At 41.6% G+C, this 22799-nt stretch overlaps 2 protein-coding genes across 2 annotated transcripts; both read right to left on the minus strand.

Annotated features, from left to right (window-relative positions):
• Positions 1 to 18207: 18207 nt before the first annotated feature.
• LOC310946754 (odorant receptor 131-2-like) lies at positions 18208 to 19146 on the minus strand (the record flags this gene model as incomplete). The annotated part of the gene is made up of 1 exon (XM_083913308.1): positions 18208 to 19146. One exon carries the CDS (start codon positions 19144 to 19146, stop codon positions 18208 to 18210), a length of 939 nt encoding a protein of 312 aa, XP_083769434.1.
• A 1170-nt stretch (positions 19147 to 20316) lies between these two features.
• Positions 20317 to 21258, minus strand: LOC310946755 (odorant receptor 131-2-like; the record flags this gene model as incomplete). Its single annotated transcript, XM_083913309.1, has 1 exon — positions 20317 to 21258. One exon carries the CDS (start codon positions 21256 to 21258, stop codon positions 20317 to 20319), a length of 942 nt encoding a protein of 313 aa, XP_083769435.1.
• Between the last annotated feature and the right edge of the window lie 1541 nt (positions 21259 to 22799).

Below are 22799 nucleotides of genomic sequence, written 5' to 3' on the forward strand. Positions count from 1 at the left end.
TTGGTAGCTCCATGTAGTAGTGTCCCTCCTTGAATTCCACAGACTTTGAAACGGATTCCATGAACCTTTTGTCTTCGATCGACATTTCCAGTTTTTCATCACGACCGTGTTCCGGAAAACCAATGCTGTACTGCTGTAGCAGCATCTTTTCTATGTTTTCCACTGCTATCCAGTTAACTGTGACAGCCTGCTGTTCACTTTTCACATGTGCCCTTATTAGTCCGTTGACTGTCCATCCCAGGATCATTTTGACAGCATACGGTCCATTGTTTCGACTGTGAATTACTCTCCAAGGTTCAAAAACTTCAGGTGTGTCATTACCAATAAGGAGTCCTACATCAGCATCGATGTGTGGTAATTTCATGTCTCTGAGGTAAGACCACTTGTTAATGTCCTTTTGTTAAGGGATGTTTTTCTTTCCAACGGGAATCCTCTTTTGTACAAACAACGTTGAGAGAGTCACGTATTTGTCCTCATTGATCCCACGAACTTCCAAGTCTCTTACAAGACAGCCCTTTACACGTTTGGTTGAGTTCATGGTGCTTAAAACTATCTCTGTTCCTTTACCATGCAGTTTAAGCTGTTTGACCAGTGCATCAGTACAAAAGGTTCTGGAGCTCCCCGGATCGATGAATGCATAGGTCGTATTGACAGGTTCACTGCACAATGACACACTGGTGGCAAAACTACTGCCTCTTGGATTTTCTTTCCTTGACATTTTTACAGCAACGGATACTTTTCTTTCTTTTCCTTCACCTGCTATTCCATGCAGGTCGCCAAAGAAGGGGTCATTTGCTATTCTTGCCTCTTCAAATCATCATCAATCATCCACAAATTTTACCTGGCTTTGCTTTCTCTCCATGATGTCAAAGGCCACAGCTCTCCATCTTTCTCTCATTTTATATGGGAGTTTTACAATCACCACTCTCATGTTGGCCCGATTATCCAGCTCCTCCATATAGTCAACATCTTCCAAAGCATTCATGCAGGTCACGAGAAAAAGGGAAAAACTGAGGAGGGTTTTGGCATCCTCATATTTGATCTGCGGCCAGTTTAACAGTTTACCAACCAACACCGTTGCAATCTTAAGGGGGTTTCCATAGCGGTCCTCCAGCAGGCGCACCGCTTCTCTATAACCCCGACCAGAGGGCATATGTTGGCAACTTTTCACCAGGTCGTGTGCCTCACCTTTAGTAAACTGCTCCAAGAAGAAGAGTTTATCTGCATTGTTCTCAGTTTTTGAGTCGATAACATTTTCAAAGGCTTTCAAAAAAGATCTGAAATCAAGCGGATTAACGAGTTGACTGTTGTTGTTTGACAAGTGAAGAATTCAAAATCCTTGAGTGAAGTATCATAATCATGACTTAGAGTGTGTATTAGTAATGATTAATGAGAGTGTAATAATATGACGCAATAAGTATAATCCTTTAAGAGTGTGATAGTATGTGCCTCTGCCAGGCTCAAAGCTTTGTACAAAACATCAGCACACTAACTTTTGGCAGTCAGTCAACGTCACAAAGACAATGAAATAGCCAGCTTGCACAAACGCACCTGGCAACTAGTTGAGTTTATAGAATTGCCGTTTGCAAACAACAACCATATAAGGAGACAGGAACAACCATACAAGCAGACAGGCTGTAGGGAGGATGAGAATATGTGCTTCCTTCACAGATAAAGAAGACGAGTCATGCGGAACAGATGACACCCCGACGCGCGGGGGTGGAAGATGGAAGATGGAAGATGGAGCAGCGGCTACTTCTGAAATACACATAACCACGCCTTGTAACAAGCATAAATGCTGGAGTAGTTAGAATAGATATCAGAACTTCTTGCCTCTGATTACGGGTACTGTGTTGCACACAGTTACTCTAGATAGAACATTTCTCCAGACGTCTGTTTCATCCGATGTCCTTCTGCTAATAAATGCCTGCTGGCGCACTAAACTGCCAACGACTCCAGAAAGCCTCCTGTAGAATTTGAATTACGCAATATATACTCTGTGAGGTCCTTCTGATTTGACTAAAGTATTGTGTGTAAAATTCCTACAGAGAAACTTGGTGACCCCGGACGTGATTCTAACAAGGAGGCTCAGGTAAAAGGAGCTTCAGAGGTTGGATCGGTGACCAAACGGAGTCACTGGGAACCTCCTGGGACCGACTGAACATCTCCACAAGGGCGCCCACCACTCAGAAAGGTAAGCAGTCACCTATTCTTCTTAAGAAGTAAAGAATGTGATTCGGCCTATAATCTAAATTGGTGGAGAAAGTCAGTATGTTTCCTAGAGGTTAATTCGATCCAAATTTAGCCAGTGGACTGACGATTTGAAAGAAAGGCCTGGTAAACTGATTTGGAATCAGTATTAGAGTAAAAGGTAAAAGAGAGTTGGGATCTTAAATCCTGACAGGTCCTAGGCGCATAAACGGTGCTCAGTAAAATGTTCAGGGAACGCAGAAAGGCCGGAGGCTGTAGAGACCCTCGAATATACATTAGGCATTAAGGACTAAAAGCGCCACAGGGGGATAGCCCCTAGGTGAGCTTAGAAAGCCACCGACTTGTAGCTCTGGGAGCTAGGTTCTGGGAACCAAAGTATAAGAAATACCTAAACTAGTTGTTTTTATTTGTGGGATTGTTGTGTGGGAGAGACAGATAAAAGTGTGAGTAGGTTTCTGTGATGGTAGATACACCTGGTCTGGAACCGCTGATAGTAGAAGCTTGTTGCAGACATCACAGAAAAGCCTGACGATTAAACTCACCACTGGTCTTCTCTTATCTGGGGGTACATAAATAACGGGGCTGTGACACTCGGCTTTTGGTCATTAAAACTGGTGATTTATTGTCTCACTCCGCTCTATCACGGTAGAGTAGAAGCTTGAGTGAGGGGAGGATCACTGGGGACTAGATCCACTGACCGGATAACGAGTGTGTGTGAATAAAAAATAAATAAATACCTGTAAATAGTACTTTAACAGCTGAAATAACTATGGCAGGCCCCGTAGCGTCCCCAGCTGATTGATGGTCGGACTCTTTAACTGATGGTTCACAAGTGTTTATTTTTGGGCAAAATAGATGATACCGTTGCTCCATTAAATCTTTTGACACCTTGAAGACTCTGAACACAACGTGAACACACCGTGTAAGAGCTATGTAATAAAACAAAAATAATATGTTACCATCTATGTAATATCATGTTCAACAATATCAAAATAGTGTGTTTTTAACCTTTTACAGAAAATGAATTGTCATTTACAATCATGAAGTATCCCTTTGAACCTATTTTATCTTAATTACAAACTCAGAATAGAGTGCAATAACTTAAAAAATGATACTATAACTGTCAGTGTGCAGCTTTAACTTCTAAAGATTGTTAATGCACACAAAAATAATGCTGTATTTATTAAATACTAGCAAGCAGTGTAGATCAATAATTGTCTCCTTCAGAAAGACAGATGCTCTGAATCGCGCCAAAACAGCGTTACTGATAGCTTAAAATAGACTTGTATAAAACAATGCAAAGCAACACAAGGACATCCCGTTTTGATAATGCATTAAGCACCACATTAAAACAAAATGATGACAAACCTTGTGCCCTTATCAGCCAGGTGCTAAACAAACTTGTCGGTTTACATTTCCTTAAGTTTGTGCACTTTTGATAGACCCATTTGCAATACACTCAACTTTCTGTAAAGTTGTCCTTTTTTTCTCTTTTCCGGTTACACTATATCAAAATAAAAGCACAAGCCTAAAAACAGGAAGTAACGGTAAAAAAAAAACTAATTTTAAGAGATTTCTCATGAAAATGCAACTACACATTTTGGGAATATGATGTGCTATATTAAAGGTAATTTACAGGCCCAGGATTAGGTTTGGATGAGTACTGGCAGCGAGTAGTAGGACAGGCCATTTCCGAAAAGGCCTACTCATAGTCAGGATAAAAAGAAACATGAGACTAGATTGACAGATTTGAAGGAATATTTAAAGACGGGTAAAGGATGGGGTGAGGGCGACCCAGAGAATATGGTAAAAATACTTCAGTTGGAGAAGAAGTAGTGGGAAACAGAAATAATAATAATAACAAACTAGTAGGTTGTGCCATAAGAGAAAGAAGGAGGAGAAGGAATAGGAGAAGAAGGAGGAGCAGAAGAAAAGAAGGAGGCAGAAACAGTACCCCCACCCTATCCAAACCCACCCCCATCACCCTCAGCCCCACCCTCAAGCAGCATTTATTCAGATTTGTCTTTACAGTTACCTACGATTGAGGCAGAAGGAAGTATGAAGGTAAGAATGAGAAGAAATGCAGATTATGAGGGTAGGAGAAAGAGGGAAGAAAGAGAGGATGACTATAGTATAATAACAGGTGAATCTGAGAGGGTGAGACTTCAGACAGAAGAGGAGAGACAGTGGGAGGAGGAAAAAACAGTATGAGAAGGAGAGACAGTATGAGGAAGAGAAAAAGTATGAAAGGGAACATGGGAAGTCAGGAATACTAGGAGAAGAGTTAGAGGGAGAAATAGAGGGAGCAGCAACAAGGACAAAACTGCCGTTTAATGAAAAAGCACCTACCCCTTAGACGCAGACACAAAGCAGGAAAACCCAAACCTGAGACTGACTTAACTGACTCAGACCACTCTGACTATGACTGTAAAAGCCGGAAAAGCGACAAACGCGGGAGAAAGAGAGAGGGATTTAAAAACAAACACATAAATCTAAAAATCAGTATGATGAGTTCTGGCTCAGAGGGGGAGGAAGAGGAGATACTATGGTCAGAATGCGGAAGCAGAGGACCAGGAACTAAGACTAGACGAGACATGAAGGAAGAAAGGAAAAGAAGGGGCGGGGAAGTGAAGGACAGGGGTGATGGTGAGGATGAGGGAGTATATATGCAGCAATTAGTAGAGATGCAAGAATTAGTGGGAAAGAATCGAAGAGAATTAGAAGATGAGTTACTACTTCTGGCACAGCATCGAGCAGACGGACCAGTAGCGTTTAGAACACGTGATAAAAGATCTCACATGATGCCTCTAGGGCGCTCTAAAGGGACAGGACCGCCGATATACAAACCATTTAGTTTAGCAGACGAGGAACACATGAATGCACAACTACCACCACTTAGTGACGGAGCTGGAATATGGTTACAGAAATTAGCTGGTCTAACCGTAAGCACAGAGCTCACCATGAATGAATGAATTAATTTTATTTTTGGTTATACATCAGATGTTAAATAAAATGACATAATAATTTGACAATTTCAACCAAAAAAAAAGGATTGGGCTGAAGCAACTTGCTTTTATTAGCCCACCGTAACATCACAGTTCTAACTGTTTAAACACAACATATTTACTTATGATTAAACATATATTTAATTAAAAGTTTATTTACTTATACCTAAATAAATGAAATAATTTACTTACTTTATATACATTTAAACATATTATACATATAAACATACATACTCACAAAGCAAAAATCTAAATCTGCAAAATCTAAATTCATATTTGCTTAAATAAGGTTTACTTTTTTCTCATTTCCATGTATTCAATAATCAAAATGAATAACATTTCCCTTTTTTTATTTATTTTTCTCTTTTCCAATTATAAAATTTATACATATGCATTCATTATTTCAAATTTCAAGGTCCTTTTAAATATCGGTCATGTTGTAATTACTTTCAGTTTATCATTAAGGTCATTCCACATTTTTACACCAATAACGGACACGCATCTTTGTCTAATGTTAGTTCTAGCTTTTCTTGTTTCAAATCGAAGCAGTCCTCTTAAATTATAGCAATTGTTTCTTAATTTAAATAAAGATTGAATACCTGTAGGGAGATTTTTTTTTACAGCTCTGAATAAGATTTCAAGTATTTTTAGCTTGACTATATCCATAAATTTTAAAATATTAGATTTTGTGAAAAGCTCCTTAGTAGAGTCCCGGTATCCCTGCATAGGTGATGTGAGAGGATTAATTGGACAGAAATACGAATCAGGGACATCAGACCAATTAGATTTAGATGCAGGAAAGACTGGCAGGAAAGGTCAGGAACAAACCCAGGGTCAGATCCACTGCAGGGATCAATGTTTAAAGCTGCAGTTATGAAAGGAACAGACAAGGAGGTGCAGGCCAAGATGGAGGATGACCCCAGAGCAGACAGAGCCATTACACATATGGATCAGGACACTTTAACATCACATGCGTAGAGCAGATGAAAGACAGGCTGTGAGCAAAACAGAGATAGATAATTTGTAAATACAACTGACCAAATTACAGTTAGCAAAAGCAAGAGAGGAAGGCACAAGCCACAAAGGGCAGGCCAATTTTATACAGGACCCCCTCCCCAGGGACCATAGAACCCGCCAGGACCATGGGGCCCACCACAATCACATTATAGAGGAGGAAGAGGACAAGGCTTTAATCCTCGAGGAGGTTATGGAAGGGGCAGGGGCGGACCACCGAAGGCTAGGGACAATGGGTGTTTTGTGCGTGGAGGTCATGGATATTGGGCACGAGACTGTCCACAAAACCAGAGAGGGCCACCAAGAGGGGGACCCCCTCCACAGCAGCAACAACCGCATGTGCCGCCACAACCACAACTGGCCCCAGGTAACCAGTTGCCCCAATGCACCTGGTATCCAGACCAATACTAGGGGTGCCCAGGGTCAAGGGCAAGGGGAGAGGCTGACCCCTTGCTACGGGGAGAAGTGAACAGACTTTTTAATCAATACAGGAGCAACACATTCGACTCTGATACAACCCCAGTTTGGTCAACAGCTCTCCAAATATTCCATAGACCTTGTGGGATTTGGAGGACAGCCAATGCCACTCCCTTTCACAGAACCCCTCACCACTAAAATAGCTGGTTACCAGTTTCATCAAAGCTATGTATATTCGCCGCAATGCCCAATCTCACTGCTAGGAGGAGATGTCCTAGTCAGATTCAAAGCATCTATCCTATGTGGCCCACAGGGGGTGCAAGTTCATTTCCCTAATGGGGTAAAAATAGACTGTTTAGAGACAATTACTTCAAGATGTAACAATGGACAATGGATCCTAGGGGAAGATCCTGATCAGCAGCAACAATCCGCCAATGTTTACTGGGCTCGATTGAATGAGGTCCCAGACCCACCAATTACCAATGTTTTGAAACTGTATCAACAATGGAAACCGTGGATTCACAGTCCCTGACGTTCCCCACAGTACTCTTCGGACTTCGGACTGTATATATGTATCAAAGAAATGAGTAGTAGCACAAGTCCTGCTCACTGCAGAATAAGCAGAGTGGTACAACATGGGTGACAGTGCAGCACCCCATATTAGCTTAGCATTAGGAGCAGGAAGTCAAGCTAAAGATTTAGGGCCCATGGTAAAAACCGCCTCTCAGTTACAGGACTGGGAACATACCACAATCCCGGCAGTCACATACTCCAAAGAAGGATAGGTGTACAAGATCACTCATAACACCACCTCACAATCCGAATTAGAGAAAAAGATAATCACACGAACACAGGGCAGGGAAAGTACAGATCATGAACAGACAGAAACCATGTTAGGAAGAATACCTAGCACAGTGTGGGCACAGGGAAAAAATGACGTAGGACGATGTGAACCGCCAGAGCCACCCAGATTTAAGGTAAAACCAGGACCACCAGTTTGGGTACCCCAGTACTCCACAAATGTAAAAGCAAAGGAAAAACACCTAGTGGCAGGGCAAAAACTAAAAATTTTGACCAGGCATAGTGTAATAGCGTTAATCTCATCATCCGTTTTTTATCAGGCTCTCGACTGAGAAAAGTAGAGGACGGCTTAAATGCGCCAAACATAACGTACACACACGAAGGAGTTAATGCAGCGAGCTGTTTAGCAGTTCCAGATGAAGAAAAAACCCACATGACTGCATTCCACTGACAGCGCAAGCCATTAAAGTGAGACCCGACTTGCATGCAAAACCACTGGAAGAACCAGACATGGACTTCTATGTAGACGGCTGCTGTTTCAGAGAAGATAATGGAGGACTAAGCGCAGCATGGGCAGTGGTTACCAAAGATCAGGGAAAGTCAGCTCAGCTAGCGGAAGTGATGGCAGTGACAGCAGCTTGTAAGCATGGTGAGGGAAAGAGAGTGAACATATATGATAGATAGATAGATAGATAGATAGATAGATAGATAGATAGATGGATAGATAGATAGATAGATAGATAGATAGATAGATAGATAGATCGATAGATAGATAGATAGATAGATAGATAGATAGATAGATAGATAGATAACTTTATTTATCCCTGAGGGGAAATTAGGTCATCGTAGCAGCGGTACAGAGCAATCAGAAGTACTAAAAATAAGATAAAATATAAAATACAAAATATGAACAACAATAAAATAAAATAAAAGTACAGTATCGCAGATAAACACTATATTACAATGTGCTATGTGGATTTTGTGCAAGAGAGATAAAGGTGCATTTCAGTGATAGGTCACTTTGAGTAGTGTGAGTTTATTCCCTGAGCGTCGCTCAGCGTTGCTGTTGCTGTGCAGTCTGCATGCAGAGTCTGCATATGCCAGTGCAGCAGTCCATTGTCAGTTGAAAGAGAGCAGGTTTTGTGACACCTTCAGGTCTGCCTATTAAGCATGAGGAGGAAATGAGGAAACTGAAAGAAGCTCGGTAGTAAAATGTAAAGGTCACAGCACAGAGTAGACGGATACAGCAGCCAGGATCTCGTCCAAAATTGACAGGGCCAGGAGAGGAGATATGCATTGACTATACAGACATGATTGATACATGCAGCGGTTTTAGATACCTGTTGGTAATCTATGACAGATTTTCAGGATAGGTAGAAGCCGTACCTACAAAGAAAGAGGATGCACAGACAGTGTGCAAATGGTTGACTAATGAGTGGATCCCTAGACATGGGATGCCTCGAGTGATCCATTCAGACAATGGCACTCACTTTAGATCAAAGGACCTTAGACGGGTGGAAGGGTTGTTTGGGCTCAAACATACCTATGGCACCGTGTACCACCCCCAGAGTCAGGGAGGAGTAGAAAGATGTAACAGGACTCTAAAAGAGAAAATAGCAACAATTGATGGCAACTACAGGTCTCTCATGGTTAGACTGTTTGCCTATGGCACTACACTCTTTGAGGGCTAGTGTGAACAGAGAAACATTTTTTACCCCTTATGAGTTATTTACAGGTCGCACCATCCCCGGACCAAGACAACAGGAACCGCTGCAGCCAGGGGCCACACCAGGACTGGCACGGTCCTACGTGACTCAACTCCAAGGCTGGGTAAAAACATTGGCACGAAGCCAAGGGGGGTCAGGACCAGTACCGGCCCCACTGACTTTGCTAGGAGAACCTCGGGTATATGTAAAGACATTTAAAAGAAAGTGGACACACCCTAGGTGGACAGGACCCCATAAGGTGGTGGAGAGAACCACAGCAGTAAAAATACAGGGAAGTGACAAGTGGATTCACCTTTCAAGGTGTAGACAGGGGGAGGAGCCCAAAAGGTCCCTAGACCAAGTCAGAACAGATCTAACCGAACAGGGTTAAGGGACTTCTGTAAATACATATAATCTATGATTGATCCACGTACACCATTAGTAAAAAATATCACTGTATATAGAGTGGATAAATAGGGTAAAGAAAAGGAGCAGAAAAACAAACAGCGTGTGTGTGGACACTTAGTGTGTATATTGTAATATTGATTATTTTAGTGGTAATCTATCTTGATGGGCATAGTCAGATAATTGTTAGAATTATGGAATTTGGCAGGCCACGTCCGTGACATCCCTTTAGACACCCAGGATTTTGTGGTCTCAGAGGAATGATCACTCTGGTGCGTGATCAACAGGGGGAATCGAAGAATTAAAAATCAATGAGTGAAGTATCATAATCATGAGCGTTAGCGTGTGTATTAGTAATGATTGATGAGAGTGTAATAATAAGATGCAATAAGTATAATCCTTTAAGAGTGTGATAGTATTTGCCTCTGCCAGGCTCAAAGCTTTCTGCAAAACATCAGCACACAAACTTTTGGCAGTCAAGGTCACAAAGACAATGAAATAGCCAGCTTGCACAAACGCACCTGGCAACTAGTTGAGATTAGAGAACTGCCGTTTGCAAACAACAACCATATAAGGAGACAGGAACAACCATACAAGCAGACAGGCTGTAGGGAGGATGAGAATAAGTGCTTTCTTCACAGATAAAGAAGACGAGTCATGCGGAAGAGATGACACCCCGACGCGCGGGGGTGGAAGATGGAAGATGGAGCAGCGGCTACTTCTGAAATACACATATGCACGCACAAGCGGACACATAACCACGCCTTTGTAACAAGCATAAATGTATGTGTGTAAAAGTATTGTGTGTAAAATTCCTACACAAGCAATTCTGTTATATCCGTCTGCCTCTTTATAACATCATATAATTTATTGTCATGATTTATTATTCGTTGATGACCAGTATTAGGCTCATGCATTGTGATTGTCTCATATGGCCCTTTAACCTTGGGTTTGGCTCCCAGTGATGAGACTGGAGGCTGCATGGGATATGTGGGGGGAGTTGTCACCTTTTGCACATCAACATCCTTTTGAACATGTGAAACAACTGCTTCATCAAGATATTCATTCATTCCATCAATTGTTTCAGAATCATATTCTTCATACACTTTAATCTTTGCATTAGACACCGCTAGGGCAGTTTGAAACCTTAGCTCCTCCTTTTCAGCCGCAAGCTGTGCCTCTTTTAATGCCAGTGCTTGCTTTTGTCCCAAAGCGGCTGCCTTTGCCACCAAGGCTGCTCTTCTCGTTTCCTCTTTAATGCGGATGCTGATGATGCGCTAGAGCGCGCACTGTGTGACGTTGATGATCTTTGTTTTGAAACATTTGACACGCTGTCCAGCGGAGATAACTCACCCTCCTCAGCAGCCGCTCCGCCGCTGCAGGGTTTTTCCTTGGCATCTTTGTACCACAATAATACCTTTTGAATGAATTCCTCAAATTTCTTTTAACTTTGGCTGAAACCATTGCTCCTGGTCAGCGTGCAGCTCCTCCGCATTTAAACGCTGTTGAACGGATTTGTTAAGCTCTTTGAACATCTCAAACACAGCATTGAAATCCTTCATTTTTATTTTTATGTCTCGATAGTCCGGGTCCTTTCCCAAAAGATCATCGATCTGATTTGATTTTAAGGTGAGCTGCCTTAACTTTGTCCTCCTTGCACCGATGTCATTAAACAACTTATCATCCTAGCCTTTTTCCGCGAGGCTTTCACCGGAGCTTTCATCTGTCATGTTTCACAGTCAAATCATATATTTAATTTGTTACGGGGGCAGAGATCTAGGCTTTCACTCTTATGGCACATTTGATCCAGTGGATTTTAATTCAATGCAACAGTTCATCTTCACTTTATCCTTTGATTTATTGTAGTGGTACCTTCCAGGTGAATTAGGTGACACTATAGTCAGCGAGAGTCTGACCTTGATGCGCGTCCACAAACCAAAAAAGTTTATGTCTCAGTTATTTGTTTATTTAATTCACAATCAAAAGTTTTAACTCGGGATCAAAGGATGTGGCGTGACACTCCCGCTCAATCTGCACAAAGACAGGCTGCGTCCACCGTCCCCTCCTCCCCTCCTCCCCTCCTCCCCACCCACAAGCACCCCAGAAAACAAACAAAACGAAAATAGCCTTTACAGGAGGTTTGAGATGGGTCTGAAGTTGTTGGGGTCTTCAGAACCAAGGCCAGGCTTTTTGAGCAGGGGGGTGTTGGCAGCAAGCTCAAGAGTTGGGAGGACGGTGCCAGAGGTAAGGGAAGAGTTGACGGTGTCCGTGATGAGTGGGGCGAGAGAGGTGAAGCAGGGGGGCAGAGGAGGTGGCAAGCTGGTTGTGGATGCTTTTTATCTTGAGGTGGAAATATGATAGGGGTTGTTGCATTTTTTCTGGGTGAACGAGTATGAGATGTTGTCCTGGGGTTTGAGGAGCTTATTTATAGTGGAAAACAGAGTACATGGGTTCTAGGATCCAGAATGAATGATGCTGGAGTAGTCGACAGAGCTGGCTTCGTTGAGTGCTGAATTGTAGAGGTGCATGTGTTCTTTATAGGCGAGGGTGTGTACTGTGAGACTGGTTTTCTTATGCAGTTGTTCCAATTGTCTCCGTTGTTTTTCGAGGTTGTGATGTTCCGAGGGTAAACCAGGGGGCCCAGTGAGTGAAAGTGGCCATTTTGGTTATCAGGGGGGCCACCTGGTTGAGGGAGGTGGACAGTGTCTTGTTATAGATGTTGACTAGATCAATGGAGGCTGGCATAACAGGGAGGTGAGGCCGGAGAGAGTGTTTGATATGCAGGTGGAGAAAGAGACTGGGTAGATGGACTTAAAGATGGAAAGTTATTGTGCTGTCCTGTTTGGGTTGTCAATTAAGAGGATGATGGCCCGTTGGTTGGAGATGAAGAGGGGGGTGCTGGAGATGTTGTGGATGTGGAGGCCAGTGGAGCAAACCAGATCTAAGTTGTGTCCACGGCTGTGGGTGGAAAAATTGTTCAAAGCTAAAGCGGTTGAGTAGGTCCAGAAAGTCCATAAAAATTTTACAGTGGGGGGAGTCGATGTGGAGGTTGAAATCACCAAGGAGTAAAATAGATGGCGAAGTTGAAGACAATGCAGTGATGAATTCGGAGAGATCTGATATGAATGATCAGTTGGGTTTGGGGGGACGGTAGATAAAAGAAATGATGAGAGGATTAGGGCCGGATAGTTTAAATGACAGGTGTTCAAAGGAAGGAGTAGCAGGGATGGAGAGTGGACGAAGTTAGAGGTCATGCAGGTAGAAAGCAGCAATACCCCCTCCTCTGCCCTCAGAGCGTGGGTTGTACAGGTATGATTATCCAGTAGGGGTAGTTTGGTTGAGTGCAAAGTAATCCAGAGGTTTTTGCCAGGTTTCAGTAAGGCAGAGCAGGTCAAGTTGGTTGTCAGTGATAAATTTGTTGAGAATAATACTTTTATTGTTGAGGGATATTGTGTTGAGGAGGGCAGGTTTCATGTGCTTTTGTTTTGAAATGGATGGGGCCGAAATAGGGATTGGGCGGAGGTTGAAAGTGTTGACGCTGGATTTCATCTGATGACGTGTGTTGTTGTGATGATGCGATGAAGAAGTGCAGGAGCCGGTGTGTGAACTGCGGTCGGACCACAGAGATGGAATACTGTTTGTAGTGGTGTAGTGGTGTCCAAGCTAACGCACAGAGCACCGCTAGTGGCTCTGTAGCAGTAGCCTAGCACCACCATGGAGGACTTGTTTTTGAGATCTAGTAAGGCAGGTAGTGTATACGATTAAGGTAAGCTGATGGAAAGGCAGGTAAAGGAAAGTAGATAGCTAGCGAAAAATAGCAAAAGTAGCAGCAGAGAAAGCAAACTACGAAAAACATTTCGAAGAGTGGGAAGCATTAGCGAGAAGCGGCAGCCAAGACGTGCCAGGGTCCTCTCACTCTCAGATCATGGGTCTTAATATTAAATTAGGCAACTCCTCATGATGGAGTGATGGAGTGATGGAGCGATGGAGCGGTGAAGCGATAAAAGGAGATATCCAAAAAATGCGTTTCATGGTCTGTGGATCTTTTGGTCATTCAATTTTCAATTCAGAAACAGATATTAAAAAACAAAAAATAAGTAGTTATTATTATTGAATTTAGGGTGTTTTTCTTGTCAAGGTGAGAAAGGGATGGACTAAATTTAAAAAATGATTTGTTTTTCCTTTTCTAGTTATTATAACAAAAATTAAAATCAGTACAAGACAGAAACGACAAAATGCAGTTTTTTCCCATTCTACCACCAGAAAATGACGTTTACCTTATGCAGTTAGAGCGCGAATGAGGACGGTGCTGTGTCGGAGACTTGTCTGAGAGGTGAAAACGTAATTGAAGGACATCATGGATCAGTATGTTGTCTTTTGAAACAATAAGAAAGTATATCTCAGGCAAGAAGACATGTCTGCAGAAAAACTGAGCCGCATCTTTCAGGTAAATCTGAAAATAATACTACATAATCTGGGAATAGTTAGCTACTTACATTAGCTAACATTACGACTTTGCTCTGTGCCAGTCTAGTTGTTGTCGGAGAGCATCCTATAATATAATGTTTGTTACTAGCATAATATAGAGGTTTAACATTAGCATTTGGAAAAGTTTACTCTCTGTTGTCACAGAAGAATATAGAAAAGTTTGGAAATTACCACTAGGGGTTATTTCACTTACTGTTTTTATTTTTTCACAGGTCTCAAATCAAAGTTTATACATAACTGCTGATGCAAACGTGGCCTTGTTTCCTGAAGCAGCCTTAGGTGTTTTCAGCTTATTAGACCTTGCTCCAAGAGCTCACTATGAGGTTCGTGGTTAGTACAAAGTCTTCCCATCCGCTTCAAATATCAGGGGCCAACATTTTTCATTCATGCAATCACCTGCGACTAGCACTGCTAGCTCACCTGCACAGTGGGCTTTAGCCTTCCCAGACTTACTGCCTCCAAAACATTTCAAAGATAACCCTAAACATATAAACTTCAGTTGCTTATTCATTTACTGTGAAATGATTTATAATTTCAATTGTACTAACTGCGAGATGGGAAATACATTATGATTTGATTTTATTGCATAAGAGCTACATTTGATATGATCATTTTAGCTTCAGTTGCCATTCTTTGTCTCATTATGGTGTAATAATAGTTGATACCACTTTATGTACATTTTAACACTTTTACATTAAAAATGCACTGTATTGTTTGGTTATTAATGATATAGAAAATACACAAAGGTGTGAATATGAATGCTTTGTGTGTCATTTATTTTGATATGGATATTCTTACAGATCAGTGTACCTTGCTGACCTGGACGGAGCCTCGGAGTATGCCCATCCAGTCTACATCTGCTTTGTGGATCTGGAGAAGGCATATGACCGGGTTCCCCGGGAGACACTGTGGGAGGTGCTGCGGGAGCATGGGGTGAGGGGGTCACTCCTGTGGGCCATCCAATCTCTGTACACCCAAAGCGAGAGCTGGGTCCGGATCCTTGGCAGTAAGTCAGATTCGTTCCCGGTGGGGGTTGGCCTCCGCCAGGGGTGCGCTTTGTCACCAATCCTGTTTGTGATTTTCATGGACAGTATATCGAGGCATAGTCGTGGTGGGGAGGGATTGCAGTTTGGTAGGCTGAGGATCTCATCTCTGCTTTTTGCAGATGATGTGGTCCTGATGGCATCGTCGGTCAGTGACCTTCAGCACTCACTGGATCGGTCCCGAGTGTGAAACGGCTGGGATGAGGATCAGCACCTCTAAATCTGAGGCCGTGGCTCTCAGCAGGAAACCGGTGGATTGCTTACTCCAGGTAGGGAATGAGTCCTTACCCCGAGTGAAGGAGTTCAAGTACCTCGGGATCTTGTTCACAAGTGAGGGGATGATGGAGCGTGAGTTTGGCCGGAGAATTGGAGCAGCAGGGGTGGTATTGCAGTCGCTCTACCGCAGCGTTGTGACGAAAAGAGAGCTGAGCCGGAAGGCAAAACTCTTGATCTACCGGTCAATCTTCATTCCTACCCTAACCAATGGACATGAAAGGTGGGTCATGACTGAAAGAATGAGGTCGCGGGTACAAGCGGCCGAAATGGGTTTTCTCAGGAGGGTGGCTGGAGTCTCCCTTAGGGATAGGTTGAGAAGTTCAGCCATCCGTGAGGAACTCGGAGTAGAGAAGCTGCTCCTTCGTCTCCCTAGGGAGGTGTTCCAGGCACGTCCAGCTGGGAGGAGGCCTCGGGGAAGACCCAGGACTAGGTGGAAAGATCTCCACACTGGCCTGGGAACGCCTCGGGATCCCCCAGTTAGAGCTGGTTAATGTGGCCCGGGAAAGGGATGTTTGGGGACCCCTGCTAGAGCTGCTGCCCCCGCAACCCGACCTTGGATAAGCGGAAGATGAGTGAGTGAGTGCCTACTACCACCACTCCTAAGGGACCAATACTGGAAGCAAAATGCATATAAGACTCACATCTCTGTTGTCGTTTCAAGAACAACGCCCCTGCCAGGCCTGCCCTTACGGCATCATTGCCCCGGCAGACCTGCATCATCTCGGCTTTGAGTGTCTCGGGTAGAAGTACGCCATCGCTGGGCTAGAGCAGCGTGTAATCCTGTGAGTGTTATTTCCAAGGACGCTATAACTGCGAAATTAGATAAATCTATCCTCTCAACAAGAGATAGAATTCAAATTCAAGACCTGCTATCAAAACAGGATGTGTCAATTGTCCCTCCTCACGACAAGGAACGGGGGTGTTACTCCCCATACTAGCAAAATGTTTCGTGTACTAACTGTACGGAGGATGCTGGAACTCGTCTTACCAGGCGACTGGTTCTCCCCGTTCATAAGGTTTTATCTCTTGGACGTGTCAGGCTCCATTTCCAGGTCTGTGATCACTGTAGGGTCACAGGACCTGTGAGAGGACGGATGTGTCAAGTGTTTTATACTTATCACCACAGGGTGTCATGCACCTGCATTGGACCGTGCTCTGCTGGACACGGTCAATGAGGAGCGCAGGAGGTCTGCGAGGTTAGACCCCAACTTCACCCAGCCTAGCCAGGTGCTGCTAACTGGGATGAAGTTGGACCCGTTATCACTCCATATGGTGGCTAAGATTAATAAAGTGGTGACTGGATCTTGGTACCTAACTGGTAGCTGGTGTGGTCAGTGGGTGGAGACTCTACTCATAGAGCCCAGTAGAGGGCGAAGCCTGTGTTAGATATAATGAAGGTGGTTTCTGGTTATATTAACACAGGCGGAGCCCTGTACAATAGGGCCCTGTGACTCGTTCGCCTTAAGCTGAAGTTCGGTGAAATGAGGGCAGCTGGTGGTGCACCTGCTTATATACCCGCAAAGGGTGGGAAAGGTAGGCACGCCCTCCAGGCCCTCCAGGCCAGCTACGAACATGCAGATTTTCAGTGGGCCATTGCGCATACACGATTGGAGGAGAGTTGAGTTACAATATCACAACCTTCATTTTGGTCAGTGCATTAAATGCACATCAGTAACCCGAAAAAGGCCTTACCCCGGTTAAGAGAATATTCAGGTCATTGAAGTTCCCCTCTTATACATGAAAGGGTGTTGAATGGGAAAATGACAGAGTAACTCGACCTCCGTAGGGGTACGGTGTTTACATGGTGTGAAACCTGGGTATGCCCTTAATCCGAATATTATAGGATTGATAGATTGCATTCCTAAAAATAATGTACTTTTATGGCTACTGTCAGTTTTTTCTGGTTAATGGAGTAATAAACAGAGATATAAGAAAAAATACATTTTATTTACTAGTATAAACTTATAATCATACCCTCTTTTGTAAAATAATTTCCCCTGGGGATAAATTAAGTTTGATTGATTGATTGTTTTATTTGTTTGTTTGTTTGATTGATTGATTGATGGATTGATTGAAGTTTAGTTTATTTGAAAACAGGGACAGTGCACATTAATAACATTACTGTAAATGCGCCAGAATTAGCCAAGATGCTATTTTTCATCTGTAGTCCCTAGACAGATGTTAAACTCACCCTAAAAACAGAACAGAATATAGAATATAGAAAACAATTTGATTAAAATTACAAAGTTACTAGCCAGGGCAATCTACAAAACATGCACAGCAGTTAACAAACATGACAAAATAGCATATATAAGATCAATTTAGAAAACATCATTCAAGACGCAAGACACATCACACCACAGCATGCAAACCAATAGCGCAAATACAATTGATGATTGATTGATTGATTGTTTAAAAAATGGAAATAAAAAAAAAGTTGTCTTCAAGTAATATCTATTTTTTTTAATGTGTTCTATTCACCTGTGTCTCTCCTTAAAGCTGATTCTGATTCAGAGATTTCTTGATTTCAGCTAATGACTTTTAATTCAACAACACGACTTAAGTAAAATCAACATGGCATATGTCGAAGCTAAGTCTGAAAGAATACAGTCATCTCAAACAGACAGACATGCATGGATTTATATAAAAAGAGAGAATCCACTTTCACCTGGAGCTTAAATTGAAAACACAAATACTTTTTTTGCAATCAACAAGAATTGAACAACATACAAATGGCAAACCATGCAAGTATAAACAGATATAACAAACATGACGATACATTATAAAAAGGGGAAAAGGGGTAAAATACACTTTGGATCATTATAATTATTTTCAATAGCTCTAATTTCTCAAATTAAAAGAACTGTTCTTGACAAAGCCAAAGAGAACATAGTATTTCAATGCAAGGAAAAACTTTTCATCCCTGAGGCCATAAATGAGAGGACTCAGACACCTTGGAAAAAGATAAAAAACTATGTAAATTGCATACCTGACATTAATGTATAACATTAAATCAATGCTAAGTACAGCACTTTCTATGAATGGACACCAAAGCTGGATGAGACACAGCAGCAGCTGGAAAGCATGAAGAATTACTGTTCTGAGCCCTTTCTGTGTTGACTTTTTATTCTCTCCAGATGCAGCTTTGGCCACTTTCATTATCTTGACATAAGAGAATACAATAATGATACACATAATCAAGAAGTAAAACTGATTTATAGCTGACAATATATGACCCTGCCATCTGTTTAAAATGAACACCTCAACTGAACATACCCTATATTGTTTGTATAAGCTTAGAGAGGCTGATGCAAAGAAGATGGAGACGACCACAATACAGGATACAGAGCTGAGGCTGTGAATGACGAGGATACAGTACATAGTGTTGCGAGTGGAGCACAGTTCTCCATGGCGCAGAGGCATACAAATGGCCACATAGCGTTCCAGGGTCATTGCTGTGAGAGTGACTGGCGTGACTAAACTGTAGATAGCTACCAAAATGTAGATAATGAGACACAACCATATTTGCAAGGTCAAAAGAAAGTAATCGAAGATGAGCAATATATTTGATAGAATCAAGATTAAGCAATCAGACAGTAATGTATTAGCAAATAAGATATAGCGCATAGTTGTGTGCAAGAAATCCTTCATAAAAAAGGTTGTGATCAGCAAAAAGTTGATGCAAGTGAAAAGTGCTACGAAAACCTGAATTAAAATTACTTTGTAATTAATGCTTTGTATTAAGGATTTTTCGCCATCCAATGAGTTATTATCAGCCATATATATCTCTGATTTGAATTGTTTTTAAATTCTGATGCCCAACTTCTTTGTGCTGATTAGGTCAAAAAAAGTTGAACATAAATGACCTCACAGCTGCAACTGGTATGATTTGTATTTACCAAAGCAAACACAATACACACCATTAGCTTATATGTATCATGAATGTGACAAAAAAATATCAACAACCACAAGTATACCAGATCTTTAAGTTTACCAAACCATCCCTCAGTAATGTGGTATTGTGGCACAAAGTCTGATGGATGAAGGTCTTCTGCTGTGCTCTGTGCAGCCCTCTGAGAGAGGACTGTGTATGAAGACTTTATAGGAGCAACTATAACACAAGGGGAACATCAAATCAGACCTTGCTCACTACCAATGTCGCCATCACAATTATTGTTCATGTAGCAATATTACAGCACACCTCATTGGCCATAGTAACTATAGTTACTTGCTGTGTGTGTTGGAGAGATGATTTCACAAAGTAATGCAAACTACTCATAATGCACATCTACACTTTATCAAGGTTGCAGGACAAATTTTAGGGAAGATTATGCTTGACATGTCCATTGAATTGTTCCAAACTTCCTTAAACCACAGTGGGGTGAGAACTGATAACCATTTAAATATGGGGATAATCCTTTCAATGTTGTAAATTAGTTTTCTCCTGATGCAAGTTTGTGGAGGCCCAGTCATTTTGTGTTTGAAGAAAAGGATGTACACTGTCAGCAGTCATGATGGTACTATCATAAAATATGGCTACAGATATGATTATTATCCCTGAACACATATTATGGGGGAATAGTATTTTTTCATGCAAACAACATAGACATTTTATGACCTTTTAATTTGATGTGGAGAAGCTGTTAGTCAAAACTTTCTGTTTTTTCTTTGTTTCTGTGGACAGAATCTAAACCATCTCTGTCTAAAACATAAATACAAATTATATATGTATGGAAATGATATAGTCTATTACTGTTGGCATTTATCATAGGCAAAACTCAATGTAGAAAGGCAAGCAGCGTGCAGATCCCCCCCCCCTCAATATTTAGAGCATATGCATCGGTTCCCCTGAATAAAAAAAAAGAATGAAGCAAAGAACCTTTTGCAAAATTAACAGAGACAAAAGTACACTTTATATTATTATTTTTATATATAGCAATTTGTTTTCGTCTAATTTGTCAAATTTAAAGAACTGTTCTTGACAAAACCAAAGAGGACATAGTATTTCAATGCAAGGAAAAACTTTTCATCCCTGAGGCCATAAATGAGAGGACTCAGGCACCTTGGAAAAAGATAAAAAACAATGTAATTAGCATACCTGATATTAATGTATGACATTAAATCAATGCTAAGTACAGCACTTTCTATGAATGGACACCAAAGCTGGATGAGACACAGCAGCAGCTGGAAAGCATGAAGAATTACTGTTCTGAGCCCTTTCTGTGTTGATTTTTTATTCTCTCCTGATGCAGCTTTGGCCACTTTCATTATTTTGACATAAGAGAATACAATGATGATACACATAATCAAGAAGTAAAACTGATTTATAGCTGACCTAACATAACTCTGCCATTTGTGCAAGATGAACATTTCCACAGAGCATATTCTTCCCTGGGTATAGAAGCTGTGGGTCGCAGATACATAGAAGATGGTCAGAACAACAAGACATGGTACAGAACTGAGAGTGTGAATAATGAGGATACACTGCATCGTGTTGCGAGTGGAGCACAATTCTCCATGGCGTAAGGGCATACAAATGGCCACATAGCGCTCCAGTGTCATTGCTGTCAGAGTAACTGGTGTGACAAAAGTGTACATAGATAAAACAATATATATGATAAGACACGACCACATTTGAATGGTTAAACGCAAATAGCTCAAAATTAGCAGGATATCAGTCATGAGTAAAAACAGACAATCAGACAATAGTGTTGTAGCAAATAACCTGTAGCGTGTGGTTGTGTAGAAGAAATCCTTCATGAAAAAGATTGTGATGAGCAAAAAGTTGATACAAAGGAAAACTGACACCAAAACTTGAACTAAACTCACGCGATCATTGAACTTCTTGTACGTTAAGAATTCACCACCATTCACTGAGTTATTGGCCGCCATATATTTCTCTGTTATAACCCAAAAAAATGTTTAAGACACAATTAAAATACTGGAGCTATAAAGACATTAAAAGTCCAATTACTCATCTATGATTAGACAGTGTCTGTCAATGTAATCTAAAACATTTGTATAAAGTTTTCTGTTGCAAAAAACTCTTAACATTTTTAATTTTAACAACCTCACAGTTGTGGCTGGTGGAATTTTAGTTGATTAACACAAACACAGTACATATCAGAATAATATTGCATATACCGATAATAAATTAGTCAGAAACACATCAACACGCATCTGTAAAACACCCGGAACCCAAACAATCCCTGCAGTAATGTGGTGTTGTGGCAAACAGCCTAATAGATGAAGGTCTTCTGTTGTGCTCTGTGCAGCCCTCTGAGAGAGGACTGGGTATGAAGACTTTATAGGCACAACTATAACACAAGGGGAACATCAAATCAAACTTTGCTCACTACAATGTTGTCATCAAAATAATTGCGTATATAGCAAATGTATTACAACACACCTTATAGGCCATAATAACTATAGTTACTTGATGTGTGTGTTGGAGAGATGGTTTCCTGATAAAATACAAATTACTTATGATGCACATCTACTTTATACTTTATCAGGTTTACAGGTGAAAAATTCTTCCAGGAATAGAGTCAGCGGTGTTGGGTGAAAATCAGTTTACTACAGTCAGGGAGAGAAGCATCACAGCTCAGGTCTGGTGTATTCTTTCCTGACATTCAGAAAATTCTACAACTTAAACAGGAACATCAAAGTAAAATACACAAACAAAAGATAGATCATTAACAACTGAAAAACACTAATACTAATGTTTGTGACCCACAGTAGACGTGAGAAGGGTCCCCAAACAGTATCCAAGTCCACACGATTGACAACAACTTTTTTCCCTCTGTTATTCTTAAAAGTTTTCCGTCCATACAGAATCGGCTCAAGAATTTATCTGCCTCCACACGAAACCAGTGACACCAGCTAAACACGCTGTAATACACATGCCAGGCCTGGATGTGTCGCTGTAACTGCCACAGAAATACAACAACAACGCAGAAGAAGCCTCTGTTGTGTAGAATCATAATACAAACTACGGAGACTTTCTCGCCAAATCTGGAGACTTCCCAAATCCTCATCCACGCTAGAGAGAAATATGTCGGCTGTTTTTGTTGTTATTGGAGACTTTAGTGGTGTATTGGAGACTCTAATGCAGGTTGAATGTGAAAGACTAAGAACAAGACTTTCAAATGAATTACAATTTAGTTTAGGTTTAGGGTTTATTAATAGGCCTGAATCATAAATAGCTGCAACGCCTCCTCCTCGACCACTGCCTCGAGGAATATGAGTATTATACTCTGAGATTCTCTCCTCTCTATGTCATTCATGTCTCATCAATGCATGTTATTAATTCAACTTCTTCCCCGGAGTTGTTTGTGCTTTGTCATCTCGCAGGTCTCTGCTGATCGTGGTGGTGCCTACTTCCGTAGTCCTGTGTGCTAGTCTCTGCTGGTGCTGGTGGTGCCTGCTGCCCT

This window comes from Echiichthys vipera (assembly GCF_963691815.1).
Source record: "Echiichthys vipera genome assembly, chromosome: 5".
Lineage (NCBI taxonomy): Eukaryota > Metazoa > Chordata > Actinopteri > Perciformes > Trachinidae > Echiichthys > Echiichthys vipera.